Source organism: Somniosus microcephalus, chromosome 19 (assembly GCF_052327205.1).
Source record: "Somniosus microcephalus isolate GS21.2 chromosome 19, FLI_Smic_1.0, whole genome shotgun sequence".
Lineage (NCBI taxonomy): Eukaryota > Metazoa > Chordata > Chondrichthyes > Squaliformes > Somniosidae > Somniosus > Somniosus microcephalus.
Genome location: NC_141005.1, coordinates 76,504,096 through 76,521,348, shown reverse-complemented (window position 1 = coordinate 76,521,348; position 17,253 = coordinate 76,504,096). Strand labels below are relative to the sequence as shown.

At 48.9% G+C, this 17,253-nt stretch overlaps 2 protein-coding genes across 3 annotated transcripts in view; both read right to left on the bottom strand.

Moving 5' to 3' along the window:
* Nucleotides 1–17,253, bottom strand: part of LOC147104924 (serine/threonine-protein phosphatase 4 catalytic subunit-like) — an 847,849-nt gene that overhangs the window by 220,723 nt on the left and 609,873 nt on the right. The window lies entirely within an intron of this gene.
* The window catches only part of LOC147104926 (glutathione hydrolase 5 proenzyme-like), a 141,928-nt gene that overhangs the window by 67,354 nt on the left and 57,321 nt on the right, over nucleotides 1–17,253 (bottom strand). For both annotated transcript variants that reach the window (XM_085962064.1, XM_085962063.1), the window contains exons 4-6: nucleotides 15,987–16,182; nucleotides 5,413–5,585; nucleotides 4,255–4,401 (exon numbers count right to left, since the gene is read on the bottom strand). In XM_085962064.1, coding sequence (XP_085818190.1) covers nucleotides 4,255–4,401; nucleotides 5,413–5,585; nucleotides 15,987–16,182 — 516 coding nt within the window. The remainder of the gene's footprint in view (nucleotides 1–4,254; nucleotides 4,402–5,412; nucleotides 5,586–15,986; nucleotides 16,183–17,253) is intronic.

The following is a 17,253-nucleotide window of genomic DNA, read 5'->3' as shown; positions in this document are numbered from 1 at the left end:
GGGTTAGATACAGAGTAAAGCTCCCTCTACACTGTCACATTAAACACTCCCAGGGCAGGTACAGCACGGGTTAGATATAAAGTGAGGCTCCCTCTACACTGTCCCATCAAACAATCCCAGGGCAGGTACAGCACGCATTAGATACAGAGTAAAGCTCCCTCTACACTCTCCCATCAAACACTCCCAGGGCATGTACAGCACGGGTTAGATACAGAGTAAAGCTCCCTCTACACTGTCCCCATCAAACACTCCCAGGGCAGGTACAGCACGGGTTAGATAGAGAGTAAAGCTCCCTCTACACTGTCCCATCAAACGCTCCCAGGGCAGGTACAGCACGGGTTAGATACAGAGTAAAGCTCCCTCTACACTGTCCCATCAAACACTCGCAGGGCAGGTACAGCACGGGTTAGATACAGAGTAAAGCTCCCTCTACACTATCCCATCAAACACTCCCAGGGCAGGTACAGCACGGGTTAGATACAGAGTAAAGCTCCCTCTACACTGTCCCATCAAACACTCCCAGGGCAGGTACAGCACGGGTTAGATACAGAGTAAAGCTCCCTCTACACTCTCCCATCAAACACTCCCAGGGCAGGTACAGCACGGGTTCGATACAGAGTAAAGCTCCCTCTACACTGTCCCATCAAACACTCCCAGGGCAGGTGCAGCACGGGTTAGATATAAAGTGAGGCTCCCTCTACACTGTCCCATCATACACTCCCAGGCCAAGTACTGCACGGGTTAGATACAGGAGTAAAGCTCCCTCTACACTGTCGCATCAGACACTCCCAGGGCAGGTACAGCACGGGTTAGATACAGAGTAAAGCTCCCTCTACACTGTCACATTAAACACTCCCAGGGCAGGTACAGCACGGGTTAGATATAAAGTGAGGCTCCCTCTACACTGTCCCATCAAACAATCCCAGGGCAGGTACAGCACGCATTAGATACAGAGTAAAGCTCCCTCTACACTCTCCCATCAAACACTCCCAGGGCATGTACAGCACGGGTTAGATACAGAGTAAAGCTCCCTCTACACTGTCCCCATCAAACACTCCCAGGGCAGGTACAGCACGGGTTAGATAGAGAGTAAAGCTCCCTCTACACTGTCCCATCAAACGCTCCCAGGGCAGGTACAGCACGGGTTAGATACAGAGTAAAGCTCCCTCTACACTGTCCCATCAAACACTCGCAGGGCAGGTACAGCACGGGTTAGATACAGAGTAAAGCTCCCTCTACACTATCCCATCAAACACTCCCAGGGCAGGTACAGCACGGGTTAGATACAGAGTAAAGCTCCCTCTACACTGTCCCATCAAACACTCCCAGGGCAGGTACAGCACGGGTTAGATACAGAGTAAAGCTCCCTCTACACTCTCCCATCAAACACTCCCAGGGCAGGTACAGCACGGGTTAGATACAGAGTAAAGCTCCCTCTACACTGTCCCATCAAACACTCCCAGGGCAGGTACAGCACAGGTTAGATATAAAGTGAGGCTCCCTCTACACTGTCCCATCAAACACTCCCAGGGCAGGTACAGCACGGGTTAGATACAGAGTAAAGCTCCCTCTACACTGTCCCATCAAACACCCCCAGGGCAGGTACAGCACGGGTTAGATACAGAGTAAAGCTCCCTCTACACTGTCCCATCAAACAGCCCAAGGGCTGGTACAGCACGGGTTAGATACAGAGTAAAGCTCCCTCAACACTGTCCCATCAAACACTCCCAGGGCAGGTACAGCACGGGTTAGATACAGAGTAAAGCTCCCTCTACACTGTCCCATCAAACAGCCCAAGGGCAGGTACAGCACGGGTTAGATACAGAGTAAAGCTCCCTCTACACTGTCCCATCAAACAGCCCAAGGGCTGGTACAGCACGGGTTAGATACAGAGTAAAGCTCCCTCTACACTGTCCCATCAAACACTCCCAGGGCAGGTACAGCACGGGTTAGATACAGAGTAAAGCTCCCTCTACACTGTCCCATCAAACACTCCCAGGGCAGGTACAGCACGGGGTTAGATACAGAGTAAAGCTCCCTCTACACTGTCCCATCAAACACCCCCAGGGCAGGTACAGCACGGGTTAGATACAGAGTAAAGCTGCCTCTACCCTGTCCCATTAAACACTCCCAGGGCAGGTACAGCACAGGTTAGATACAGAGTAAAGCTCCCTCTACACTGTCCCATCAAACACTCCCAGGGCAGGTACAGCACAGGTTAGATACAGAGTAAAGCTCCCTCTACACTGTCCCATCAAACACTCCCAGGGCAGGTACAGCACGGGTTAGATATAGAGTAAAGCTCTCTCTAATCTGCACTAACAAGGTGCCTCAGCCAGTGGCTCCCATTGCAGCCGACAGAAAGGAAAGAAATAGGATTTTATTTGGGGTTCTCCCGGTCATGATCTTTGTTGCAAGAGCTGCGGAAACTCTGGATCAGTGGAGTTTACACTTTGGGGATTCCACAGGTCTTCCAATCAAGTTATGGTGGCTGATGGGAAGAAACTGCTTGGAAACCCGGACAAACAGATACAGATAGACAGAAACATAAACAGAGAGAAAACCCGGACAAACAGATACAGATAGACAGAAACATCTATCTGGGGAAAATGCTAGAGTCCATTATAAAAGATGTAATAGCAGAGCACTTGGAAAGCAGTGACAGGATCGGACAAAGTCAACATGGATTTACAAAAGGTAAATCGTGCTTGACTAATCCACTGGAATTTTTTGAGGATGTAACTGGTAAAATAGATAAGGGAGAACCAGTGGATGTGGTGTATTTGGACTTTCAGAAGGCTTTCGATAAGGTCCCGCATAAGAGACTAGCGTGCAAAGTTAATGCACATGGGATTGGGGGCAAGGTATTGACTTGGATAGAGAACTGGTTGGCGGACAGAAAGCAAAGAGTTGGAATAAACGGGTCGTTTTCCGAGTGGCAGGCAGTGACTAGTGGGGTACCGCAAGGATCGGTCCTAGGACCCCAGCTGTTCACAATATATATTAATGATCTGGACGAGGGAATTGGATGTAATATCTCCAAATTTGCAGACGACACAAAGCTGGGTGGGAGGGTAAGCTGTGAGGAGGATGTCGTGAAACTCCAGCACGATTTGGACAGGTTGGGTGATTGGGCAGAAACATGGCAAATGCACTATAATGTGGATAAATGTGAGGTTATCCACTTTGGTGGCAAAAACAGGAAGGCAGATTATTATTTGAATGGTAATAGATTGGGAGAAGGGGAAGTGCAAAGAGACCTGGGTGTTCTTGTACACCAGTCGCTGAAGGTAAGCATGCAGGTGCAGCAGGCGGTTAAGAAGGCAAATGGTATGTTGGCCTTCGTAGCAAGAGGGTTCGAGTACAAGAACAAGGAAGTCTTGCTGCAGTTGTACAGGGCCTTGGTGAGACCACACCTTGAGTATTGTGTGCAGTTTTGGTCGCCTTACCTAAGGAAGGACGTTCTTGCCATGGAAGGAGTGCAGCGAAGATTCACCAGGCTGACACCTGGGATGGCAGGAATGACATATGAGGAGAGATTGTGTCGATTGGGCTTATACTCAGTGGAGTTTAGAAGATTGAGAGGGGATCTCATCGAAACCTATAAGGAGTTTAGAAGATTGAGAGGGGATCTCATCGAAACCTATAAAATTCTGTCAGGCCTGGACAGACTAGATGCAGGAAGGATGTTTCTGATGGCCGGGGAGTCCAGAACCAGGGGTCATAGTCTAAGGATAAGGGGTAAGCCATTTAGGACTGAGATGAGGAGGAATTTCTTCACCCAGAGAGTGGTGAACCTGTGGAATTCTCTGCCACAGAGGGCGGTGGAGGCCAGTTCATTAAGTATATTCAAGAAAGAGTTGGATATATTTCTTAAGGCTAAAGGGATCAAGGGATATGGGGAGAAGGCAGGGACCAGGTACTGAATTTGGATGATCAGCCATGATCTCATTGAATGGCGGAGCAGGCTCGAAGGGCCGAATGGCCTACTCCTGCTCCTATCTTCTATGTTTCTATGTTTCTATAAACAGAGAGAAAACCCGGACAAACAGATACAGATAGACAGAAACATAAACAGAGAGAAAACCTGAATGAACAGACATACATAAAGTGGCAGATACATGGACGGACACTGGTACAGAAACAGAAAATGCTGGAAATACTCAGCAGGTCAGGCAGCATCTGTGGAGAGAGAAACAGAGTTAACGTTTCAGGTTGATGACCCTTCATCAGAACTGGTATAGCTCTAACTACCTTTCAGTGTGTTGAGGATGAAGCTGAGAATGGCTCCCTTTGTGGGCAGGGGTGGAGAGTACATCACGTAGTCACCCAGTGAAATATTCAGGGGCTCCATCACTGAAGCTTTGTACTGTTTCAAATCTTCAATTGTTAAAGTGCTGCCTACACAAAGGGAGAAAGCAGTGAAATCAAATGACTCCGAATCATTAGTAAATGCTCAGACAGTGAGGTGTGATCAGGAGCAGGTCGCCAACCCTCCGGGATTGCCCTGGAGTCTCCAGGAATTAAAGGTTCACCTCCAAGACACTGCTGCGAGCAACCCAGGAGAAAAATCGTAGGACCATTAAAAATATTTTTTTTTAGTTTCATTTTCTTTGACCGCTTTTATTTATTGGTTTTACAAATATTGGAGATGAGAAAAATGACAGATTTACTGACAGCCATCCAATTAGGTAACAGAGGGTCTGTTCACTTGCTAATTGGCCGTTGGACGACGGGGCGAGGATTGACGTGTCGGGCAACCAATGACGGGAGTGTGGGGGGTGGGCTGATTGGAGGTGGGAGGTCAGGTGATGAAACCACCAGGAACATGTCCAATCAGAGTTGCCCACCCGACCTGTTGCCCTCCTGGCAGTGTATTGATGCGCCAAGGGTTATGGAATGGAGGTAAATGACTGGGGCTCTTCATTTAATTTGTTTTTTTTTTTCCCCTTTCTTTCCCTCTTCCTCTCCATTTGTTTTCTCCTTCCTTCCCTCCAATGACTAGTTATGATCTACCAGAGCTCCCTCAATGGGTAAAGGTTTTTCAGGCGTGACATGGGTGGTTAAAGTGCACGCCTGCCATTTTGGATCGGGCGCCCTGTTCAATATGACAGACTATAAGCAGAGTGGTAACATGACAGCTATGAGGTTCAAAGGCGATGCAGAGCAATAGCAAAATAAGAAACTCTTCGAAGGGGTGATTCCATGATCCGACGCTCTCACCGGGGAGTGTTACACCTGAGGTGCTTGGATGCTCTGTCCATTAAAATTATTAGCCAGAAAGTCACAGGTTGGACCACTGAAATCTCCTGAAAGTGCCGTCCCTACAGCACTGAATCACGTTATCACCACTGACACTCTTTAATTCTATTATTCCTAAGATTGCACGGGACAAAGTAAGAAGAGAAATACCTGAGAAATTCTGACGAGTGGTTTCTTCCTGTATGTCTGCGAGGAGATCCTGTGCGATCTTACCACTGTAGAAAGCATCAGGTCCTTGCTCTGCAATGATCTTCAGTGTTTTGGCAAGCTGAGGGTACTGCACAAATTTACGTGGCTGACCAGTCGTTTCGTAAAACAGGGACCTAAAGGAAAATATTTATGGATTAATGTAAACCTCTGAGTCATCTTAATATGCAAATTAATCACCCAACAGTGTGCATCACTGATACCCATTGGGGATGCCTGTACTATCAAGTAGTTTAATTCCCTTGGTGTGCTACTTTTAACTCACTGATTAACTTGTTTGTGCCAACTTTCTCCATGCATTAAGTGGCCTGGTCCTCAACATCTCCAATTTAAAATCATCATCCTCCTGTTTAAATTCCCTTAACTTCATCCCTCCCTTTCTCTGTAACCGCCTCCAGCCTCTACAACCGTCCCAGAACTTTATGTTGCTCTGACTTTGGCCTCTTGTGCATCCCCCACCCCCTTCTCTCCACCATTGATGGCTGTGCCTTCAGCCATCTAGGCCCTAAGTTCCGAAGATCACTTTCTAAAGTCCCATGCCACAGAAGTCCCAGGCAATGACTATCTCCAACAAGAGAGTTTAACCACCACCCCTTGACAAGCAACACATTACTATCACCAATTCCCTTGTAAGAATATGCCATTTACTGTAAAAATTTGCTGTAACTTGACGAAACTTAAAAGTTGACCAAAGTTAATGTACCAGCATGCCTTGAGAGGCCAAGAGACTTTCTGCTGAACAAATGTTAAAATAAAATGGCTGCGGCTGCAAACTGTTAATCAGATAAGGAAGCGACAGACCCTGAGCAGGAACCAATGGTTGGGCGTTACAAAGACAGGAACATCTTCAGGCAAATGGTGTGAATGGCCTTGGGGGCCCACTGATTAACTGACTAGGTGATAAGAAGAGGAAAACAACTGCTGACCATTTGTCACACAGTTTGGGACACATACGCATTGAGGGGCCTGCCCAGGTTTTTGGGTATAAAAAGTGCTGCTAAAAGACACTCGGGGCTGCAGTCGGGGCAACTTGGTCAGTTGCCAATTAAAGTCGTACGTCCAGTCTTCACCGAACCGACCACTTGCTGGTATTAGTATGTATGTGGTGTTTGCTTATGATCGCTTGAGTTTAAAGTAAAGGAATAGATCTGTGTATGCTTAAGTATAATAGGGAATTGTTATATGCAACAGTACTATTAGATGCTTACTGGAAATCTCTAGCTGATTTTTAAGTAAAAGAAAGTTTTTCCCTGAAATCCTTGGGTTTTGTGTTGTCTGTTCCATGGGTCTGAATGCTATAAACTGTTGGATAGGATGAGGGGTAATTCCACATGTCTTACAACCCCACCATCAACATCCTACTGGTCACAATTGACCAAAAACTTAACTGGAGCAGCCACATAAACACTATGGCCTAGAAATTCAGTGGGCTGCGCCACCAGTTTGCGCCCAAAGAGGGCACTCAGTGGCTTTTGCGCCACTGGCCACACCTACCGCGATATTTAGCGGGGCGCTAATGGCGGCGTTAGCCTGTAGCGCTGCGCCGCCACCGATGACGTCATCGGTGTGCGCAGCGCCCCGCTATCGCCCCGATGGCCATATTTGGTTGCCCCTGCCTCCTCAGCGCCGGCCGCAAATAGCGACCGGTACACAGGGGCCTACCTGTGGCGGTAGTGGCGCGAGTTAAGGTGGAGGTGCGGCCGGCCGCTTTTTCGGCGCCCACCTGCCCGCACCTCCGTCCCCGGCCTCCTATACCGCCTCCCCCCGCGGCATTGCCGGCTGTTTCCCGAGAGCCCGGCATTTCTCCTTGGTGCCGGGCTCATTTGCCGGCACTCGCGAGCGGGGATCGCGCTGTTCCAGGCACCACCCCCTTAACAGTGGGAGGAAGGCCTGCAGTACCGCAGCGTGCCGTGCCGCAGCGTGTGGCGCTGCGGCCCTTAGCGCGCCGATATTCAGTTTCAGCGCCCCAAGCGGGGCGCGGGAAGCCTCGTTTAGCGGCCCGCTTCCATTTGGGGCGCAGAAACTGAATATCCGGATGGCGCAAGTGGCTCCGCACGCAGCGGTAATTCCGGCGCCCAGGCGAGCTTGGCGCCTCAAACTGAATTTTTAGCCCTATGGGCTGGATTTTGTCAATGGGGACGTGATGGAGGCGGAACTCCCACTTTTTGGGTTGTAGTCCCACCTCCATCGACCTGTGGCCAACCCACGCTATTTTCCCTTGATTGACCCAGCGGGCTCAGCAGGCCAATTAAAGGATACCTGGTTACTGGTGACGTCAGCGATTGACATTTCATCTGTCAAGAGCTTTTGACAGATGAAAAATCAGCGTTTGACAGCTCTGTGAAGCTGTCAAACTCTGACAATCTGTCTTCTAACTTGAGTCCTTCTACTCAGACTCAGTTAGAGATCTCTCCAGACCAGAAAGCAGAGGCTGCAGCTTTTGACAGTTCAGCGGCCATTCTGCTTTCTGTGCCGGTGAGCTGAGGGACTCCTGAGAACTGAAGGAAGGAAGCCTGCAGGAGAAAGTAAAGGTAAGTAAAACTTATTAAAACACTTTACACTTACCTCACACACTTACCTCTGCACACATCACTCACCTGCACAATGGACATCTCGACCCCTCCAACCCCTGCAGACCGATGGTCCGCTTTGCTAACTTGGCGTGGTTCGGAGCCGTTGGGAAGCCCACACTTCAGGGCTAAAAATAGGGATTAGGCAAAAAACTGCCTGATAACTACCTGTTAACGGACAGTTAATTGGCACTAATCCCCTTCCCGCCTCGGGGAGGCGGCTCCCAGTACAGGTCGGATACCCGCCTCCTGGGACATTGGCACGGAGGCGGGTTGGGGGCAGGATGGGTTCCTGCCCCCCGATTCTGCAATTTTCCCACTACTCCCGCCTCCAAACCCGCCTCCACGGGGCTTGGAAATTCGAGCCCTATGGCTACAAGAGCAGGTCAGAGGCTGCGTATTCTGTGGCGAGTGTCCCACCTCCTAACTCCCCAAAAGCACAAGTCGGGAGTGTGATGGAATACTCTCCACTTGTCTGGACGAGTGCAGCTCCATCAACACTCAAGAAGCTTGACACCATCCAGGACAAAGCAGCCCGCTTGATTGGCACCCCATCCACCACCTTAAACATTCACTCCCTCCTCCACCGGAGCACCGTGGCTGCAGTGTGTACCATCTCCAAGATGCACTGCAGCACAAAGGCCTTACACAGGCCTCTGACCCCGTCAACCGTGAGGGATTATGGAGTGTCCTCCTCAAATTCGGCTGCCCTCAAAAGCGTGTCACCATCCTCCGCCTGCTTCACGATGACATGCAAGCCATGATCCTGACCAATGGATCCACCACAGACTCAATTCAAGTACGGACCGGGGTCAAGCAAGGCTGTGTCATCGCACCAACGCTCTTCTCGATCTTCATTGCTGCAATGCTCCATCTCTCCCTCAGTAAGCTCCCTGCTGGAGTGGAGCTAATCTACAGAACAAAGGGGAAACTGTTCAACCTCCGTTGCCTCCAGTCCAGATCCAAGGTCGTCCCATCCTCTGTCATCGAATTACAATATGCAGACGACGCTTGCGTCTGCGCACTCTCTGAGGTCGAACTCCAAACCATCGTCAACACCTTCATCGAAGTGTAGAGAGCATGGGCCTTACACTAAACATCTGTAAGACAAAGGTCCTCTACCAACCTGCCCCCGCCACACAGTACTGCCCCCCTATTATCAAAATGTACAACAAGGCCTTGGACAACGTGGACCACTTTCCATACCTCGGGAGCCTACTGGCAACAAGGGCAGACGTCGACGACGAAGTGCAACACCGCCTTCAGTCGCCTGAGGAAGAGCGTGTTTGAAGACCAGGACCTCAAACCCAGCACTAAGCTCATGGTCTACAGAGCAGTAGTGATACCCGCCATTCTGTATGCTTCAGAGACATGGACCATGTACAGCAGGCACCTCAAAGCACTGGAGAGGTACCACCAATGCTGCCTCCACAAGATCCTGCAAATCGATAGGCAGGATAGGCGCACCAACGTCAGTGTTCTCGCTCAGGCCAATATCCCCAGCATCGAAGCTCTGACCACGCTTGATCAGCTCTGATTTACGGGCCACATCGTCCGCATGCCCGATACGAAACTCCCAAAACAAGCGCTCTACTCGGAGCTCCGACACGGCAAGAGAGCCCCAAAAGTGCAGAGGAAACACTTCACGGACACCCTCAAAGCCTCCTTGAAAAAGTGCAACACCCCCACCGACACCTGGGAATCCCTCACCCAAGACCGCAATAAGTGGAAGGGAAGCATCCGGGAAGGCGCCGAACACCTCGGGCTGGATTTTCTCAGCCCCGAGGAGGCGGGACTGCCAGTAAAGTAGCAGAAAGTGGGGGCGGATGGAAAAACCACCCCCATTCCGCCTCCGTTCCCTTTTGCCAGGAGGCGGGAAGAAGTGCTACTGCTTCGGGTCCCGTCTCCTGGAGGCGGGAAAGGGATTAAATCCTTTAACTGCAGGAAAAAGGATTAGTGCCATTTTGCCTTCTCAGGTGAAGGCTTCCCGACCTCAGAGAACCCCGCCGGGTTGGAGGAGACGTGAAGGAGGTCTGCGGGGGTCGGAGGCACCTGGAAGTAAGATGTAGTGGTGAGTGATGGGTGCAAGTGTGGAGTGGTAAGTATGTAAGGTGAGTGATGAGTGTTTAAAAGTGTTCACTTACCTTGTTTTCTTCCTGCAGCCTTCATCCACCCTGGATCGGGAGACTTCTTGGCCGATTTCACAGACTGGCTGTTGGATCCTCTAAACCAACAGCCATCTGAAATCGACAACGTTGAAAGGTTTGATGAGTCCTGAACACAAGGACTCACCAAACTACAGAGAATGTCAGTGTTTGACAGCTTCACAGAGCCGTCAAACGCTGACATTTCTTCTTTCAAGAAGTCTTGTCCGATAGCACGATAGCAAAATACTGCAGATGCTGGAAATCTGAAATAACAACAGAAAATGCTGGAAAAACTCAGCAAGCCAGGCAACATCCGTGGAGAGAAATTAGAGTCGACGTTTCGGGTCGAAACCCTTTATCAAAACTGGAAAGGAAATGAAATAGATCGAAAGGCAGGGCTGCGAGAGAACAAAAGAAGTGAAGAGACATTAAGAGGTATTCAAAACGAGACGAGATGGTGGTCGGACTAGTGGAGACAAAAGACGGCTCAGATTAGGTGTGAAGTGTTCTGGCAGAATGGGAGACAGCCGCCATGTGGGAGAGAGAAAAAAAGGAAAGGGAGGGGGGGAAACCAAAACAAAGGGGTGGATAAAAAATATAAGTAAAAATGTAATAGGGGCCGAGGTTATGATCTGAAATTGTTGAACTCGATATTGAGTCCGATTAGGCACTTTACAGCCTTCCGGACTCAATATCGAGTTCAACAATTTCAGATCATAACCTCGGCCCCTATTACATTTTTACCAATATTTTATATCCACCCCTTTGTTTTGGTTTTTCCCTCCCCCCCTTTCCTTTTTTTCTCTCTCCCACATGGCAGCTGTCTCCCATTCTGCCAGCGCATTTCACACCTAATCTAGAGCTGTCTTTTGTCTCCACTAGTCCGATCACCATCTCTTCTGGTTTTGAATACCTCTTAATGTCTCTTCACTTCTTCTGTCTTCTCCCAGCCCTGCCTTTCGATCCATTTCATTTCCTTTCCAGTTTTGAAGAAGGGTTAGACCCGAAATGTCGACTCTAATTTCTCTCCACGGATGTTGCCTGGCCTGCTGAGTTTTTCCAGCATTTTCTGTTGTTGTCAGATAGCACGTCTGACGTCTGTCAGTGACTTCCTCCCTAATTGGCCTGCTGAGCCAGATGCACTGTATAAATGTAAGTGGTTGTTGAACATCTGATATTTTGTAGTTCACAGCCAGCACACATTTTCCTTTTAATTGTTAGTCTTGGCATACTGGTAGCACTCTCTCATGCTGAGTTAGAAGGCCATGGGCTCAAACTCTGCTGCAAAGGCTTGAAGCCTCCAGGCTGACACTTCAGTGCTGCACTGTCGGAAGTGCAGTCTTTCAGATAAAATATGAAACTGTGGCCCCATCTGCCCTCTTAGCTAGATGTAAAAGTTCCTGTGACACTATTTAAAGAGCAGGGTAAATCTCCTGGTGCCCTAATCAACATTCATCAAGCAACTTCACCAAAACAAATGATCTGGTTGTTTATCTCATTGCTATTTGTGGGACCTTGCTGTGTGCAACTTGACTGTTGCATTTGCCTACAACATGTAGCTATACTTCCAAAGTACTTAATTGGCTTTGAAATGCTTTGGGATGTCCTGAGGATATGGAAAATGCTTTATAAATACAAATTATTTCTATATCTCCTCCCTGTTACAAGGCTGATTGTAAAGTCATGCAGGAGATGCACAAGATTTTAAAGTGGCAAAACTTGGAAAGGCTTTAAGGAGATTCAGAGAGCTCAGGCTCAACTAAAAACTCTTGGCTTAGGAATTGGATGGCGCCTGAACCGGGGTACGATCCCGGTGCAATGCATAGTGCCCACGTCCAATGAGGCCAGCGGCAGAACCATGGCAAATTGGTCTGTTGGCCTCATTAGGATGGTTGAGCGGTAGGCCCAGCAACGGCTCACATTGGGGGGCTGCTCCTTAGGTGAGTCCGGGAGGTGGGGTGGTGAAAAGACAATCGGCGGGGTTTGTGGGGGGGGTTGTTGGGTGGGGCGAGCGGACAATCGGCGGGGTTTGGGGGGGGGGGGGGGGAGCGGACAATCGGCGGGGTTTGGGGGGTTGTGGGGAGGGCGAGCGGACAATCGACGGGGTTTGGGGGGGGGGGGCTAGTGGACAATCGGTGGGGGTTGTGGGGGGGGACGAGCGGACAATCAGTGGCTGGCATTTTGGATGTGGAACTGGGAGGAGCACCCCTGCTCATTCAGGTAAGTAAAAAATGTTAAACTTGGCTTTTGGGTGGCAGCGTCCAGCGGTCCCTTTAAGGTTTGTCTGCTGTGCCCCTGAGAAAACTGACTGCAGCACGCACAGCAGACAGGCCGCAAGGTCTAGTGGTTGTGGAGGAATCCGCCACAGATTTCATACTCAGGGAGAACTGCTGTTGAGAAAGAAATACAGGGTCCAGAATTCCTGGGGACTCACTTATCTACCAGAAGTATGATGGGGCAGCGTTTCCAGTTGGCCCAAACCCCATCCCAAATCCTAGGGTGGTCACTCGCACCATTCCCAGCACTACTGGGGCACCCACCTCGGTAAGCGGGAGGGTTTTTTCTAGTGGCACTTTGCTGCAACATTATGGGAACTGGCTGTACTAGCCAAAGATGCCCAGGAATGTATCAAATCTACAAAAATCTAGTTTTTATTTTTAAGTAGCAATTAGCTCCTCTGTGGGCAATTGCCATCGGGAAGTTTGCATTTGCAACACTATGGGCTGCACTTCCACCAGGAACTGGTGCTGACGTGCCAATACACCAGTATCGTGCAGCCACACGGAGGGCAAGTGAGGTGGAACTGACAGGACTACCAGCGGATGACACCATCCCAGCAGTACGATAGCAAAATACTGCGGATGCTGGAAATCCGAAATAACAACAGAAAACGCTGGAAAAACTCAGCAGGCCAGGAAACATCCGTGGAGAGAGAAATAGAGTCAACGTTTCAGGTCGAAACCCTTCATCAGGACTGAGAAAAAACACAGGAAATGAAACAGATTAAAAGGGCAGCTTGGGGGCTGGGAAATGGGGGAGGGGATGAAGGAACAAAAGGGAAGTGAAGAGACATCCCATCGGTGTTGCCCCTCATGGAGACCGAGCAAGACTGCGCCCCACCTCAGATTCCGAGCATAAATGCACCCTCCGCACCGCCCCCCAAACCAGGAGTTTCAGGAATAGCATGTCCTCCAAAGTGTCCTTGTGGAACTCTGCAGGTTCAAGATTTAAATACGGAGTAGGACCACACAAAACACAGGGATTGGGAAGCTCAGAAATCTCGCACATGGGAAGATTAATTGTCATTTCGCAAGCTCTTCGTGTAGTTACCCACAGAGGGCTTAACGTTCTCTGGTAGAGCACTGGTTAAAAAGTGTGTGTAAAACTCCTTTGTGTGTTTCTATTTAACTCATAACGGGTTAATGGCTGGGTTAAAATAGCACACAAAGGAATGTTACATAAACATATTAACCCATACTTTGCCTGAAATTAAAACCCAGAATCATGATATTGCTCTTATACAATAGGAAAGTACAAACAAACCAGCTGCTTGAACCACACCTTCCTCCACCTCAGTGCTTACTTTGCACTTGGCATGAAATTATTCCTTAGAGGAATTTACAGCCATGAGTTAGGAGAGAGTTATCAAGATTGCTGGTGTGGGAAGTCGGAATGTCACACTGGTGCAGTGGGGAATTCTTCTGAGGTTAGTTTTGAGTCGTGGAAACTTCACTCTGCATCTATCCATGCCTGGGATTGTTTGATGCTGCCACGGAGGAAAGTGGAAAATCAAATTGGCAATCTCCTTCAGAGAGGCTAGGGGTTGGCAGATGTGGGAACTGGAAAAATGCCATACTGGTGAGTACATTACAACAGTGACTACACTTCTAAAGTACTTCAAAGAAAGACTTGCATTTATATAGCGACTTTGCATAACCTCAGGACATCCCAAAGTGCTTTTGAAGTGTAGTCACTTGTAATGTAGGAAATACAGCAATCAATTTGTGCACAGCAAGCTCCCACACTCAACAATGAGATCATGACCAGATAAGCTGTTTTAGTGATGTTGGTTGAGGGATAAATATTGGCCAGTAGAGAACTTGCCCGCTGTTTAAAATAGTGCCACAGGATCTTTTACGTCCACCCGAGAGGGCAGATTGGATCTCGGTTTAATGTCTCATCTGAAAGACAGCACCTCCGACAGTGTGGCACTCCCTCAGCACTGCACTGAAATGTCAGCCTAGATTTTGTGCTGAAGTCTCTGGAGTGGGACTTGAACCCACAAAATTCTGACCCAAGGTGAGCACGCTACCACTGAGCCACACTGGCTGTAAAGCACTTTGGGATCCTGAGGTTGTGCAAGGCACTATATAAATGCTAGGCTTTCTATCTTTAGGGGAGATTCCTCTGAGGCACTTTGTTGGAGCAGAGTTGAGGGAGCTTTACTGGCGTTAGCAGTGTAATTGATACTTTCCTCTTAATTCGTTCAAGTAGATTTTAAAAAACGAGTATTTTAGTAATTTGCAAGAAATCTGGTTAAAGTGGCTCCTGCAGAAAACCAAAAGCATGTCCAAATTAGCAATGAAGGAGTTGTGGCGGAGCCACCAAAGGACGTTTGTATATAATTCCTTTAACAAGATGTTAGCTACAGCCTGAGTCTGTATCTTTATTTATGCTGTTTAACTGTACAGAGCGTGGTTACTTTAACAGCGCGGCTAAAACGTGATGATGTCGCGCCGTTCATCACGTGATTCCCGACTGGCGGGAGAACGTGATGACGTCATGACGTCAGCCACGGGACTGCAGGGGCAGTCCTCGTGGAGCCTCCAGAGAGAGCAGACCTACAATCGATGTTATCCTGCAGTTTCTTATTAAAACCTGTTTGTTTCATTAAAGTTCGTTTTGTTTGATCGCCTGAGTAGAACTCAGTCTTTTAGTTAGGAACCCACGTTCCTACACAGTAAGTGAAAGTGGGCATACGGAACAGTAACTGCTATCTTTCAATCCAAACTCCATGACTGCTGTACGCGCAAGGCGCATCCTTGACCCTTCTCGAATCTACGCTCATATAAATGGGGAGCTACAGGCATGCTCTGCAGGCAGTGCCCGTCCCTGATACCAGACTGTGCTCGCTTCAGTGACCTGGAGGGCTCCTGGAACAGTGGAGACGCCCCGACTATCAATTTCTCAGGACATCAAGAGGATTTTTTGAAAACAGCCAACGAGAAGTCCTTTCACCAATGAAATGAGTTCAAATTATTCCTTTGACTTTGATTCTAGAGTATTCTATAGACATTAAAGTATTGTGTGAATAACTGTTTCGCACTTTACAAGTGGATTAAGTTCTGGTTCATTGAGCAGTGAAACTGCTCCCTATCTCTGTAACCCCCTCCAGCCCTCCGAGATCTCACCGCTCCTCCAATTCTGCACTCTTGAACATCCCCAATTTGAATTGCTCCACCATTGGTGGCCGTGCCTTCAGCTGCCTGGGCCCTAACCTCTGGAATTCCCTCCCTAAACCTCTCCACCTCTCTTTCCTCCTTTAAGATGCCCCTTAAAACCTACCACTCTGACCAAGCTTTAGGCCACCTGCCCTAATATCTCACGTGGTGCTGTCTGGGGACGCTCGCTGGGAAGCGCTTTGGGACGTTTTACTATGTTAGAGGCGCTATATAAATGCAAGTTGTTGTGGTAAGAGTTTGTCCCAAATATTGAGCGTTGTGGGATCACGAGGACTGTCTCAGTGCTGTTTATGAAATTAGCTGCAGGTAGACTGCCTGGTGCAGGCCCTTTTACTTACCTCAGTGATGTATTTCTCAGGAGAGGTTGCAGATAGACTAGAAATTTTCTTAAAACCGGTGGGAGTGGGAATCCTTTTGCTGCAAGTTGTATTGAAGGTTCAAAGAGGGATTTCCAGGGTAATTTCCCAAATAGCTTGTGTGCTTTCCAGTAACCTCGCAGTTCCCCTGGCACAGCGATCCATTGGGTACCTGGACCTGAGGCACAATTAACACATACACACATCATTCTAATACTTAACATATCGGAGGCAAGCCATACCTAATTATTCATTCAAAATAGCGGAGCTGAATCAAACAGAACAACTAAAGACTCTGCTGCCCTATCCTAACTCACGCCAATTCCCTCCCTGGACCTCTCTGCCTTGCCCCCTCTCTCTACTTCTTTAAGATGCTCCTTAAAACCTACCTCTTTGACCAAGCGTTTGGTCACCTGTCCTAATACCTCCTTTGGCTCTGTGTCGGCTTTTGCCTGATAGTGCTTCTATGAAGTGCTTTGGCACGTTTTACTATGTTAAAGGCGCCAGGTAAATGCAAGTTGCTGTCGTTGATATTGTAGACAGAGGAGACTTTAATTCTCTCAGTGTGGGCTGAACCTCGGTCTCAGAAAGAGCAGGGCAGTGCAGCAATCGTGTACACTATCCAGTCTCAGAGCCCTCTCATTTTGAAGCATTTCTCTCCTTTCTTTAGTAATTGTGTGTCTTCACCTTACCTCAGAACTGTCAGGCACAATAAATCCTCCGAGCCAACATGCTGCCTTAATTGCCGATGCACAGTAAAGCTCCCTGAACACTGGCCCATCAAGCAAGTCAGCACAGGTTAGATGCAGAGCAAAACAGCCTCTGCTGTGCCCCAACAATGTGCTCCAGTCCCAATCTCAGACCAGCAACCTCTACTGCACCACTGTGACATTCTTCCATTTACCACACCAGCCATCCAGTGGCCCTCCTGCAGTAGATTTCCAATTCCTGCCGAGGTTGGGGCAGTTATGTGCTGTGAGTCAAGTTCCTGGGAATGTACGAGCCTTACAGCCTACAGACAGGAAGAGATTAATCCCACCAGTTTGGCTGGTTGAGCCCTGATTTGGGAGCAGAGAGTCTCACCCACTGCACTGCTCAGTCCCCCGACAGCTTCTCAAATTACTTATATTGAAATACGTAAACACAGAGGGGGCGATTTTCAAATTCCGGCCACCCATTTCTCACCTGAAAAGGAGGCAGCTAGCAGTGGGGGGTGAGGGGTGGGAGGGAGCACCTCGGCCACCCATTG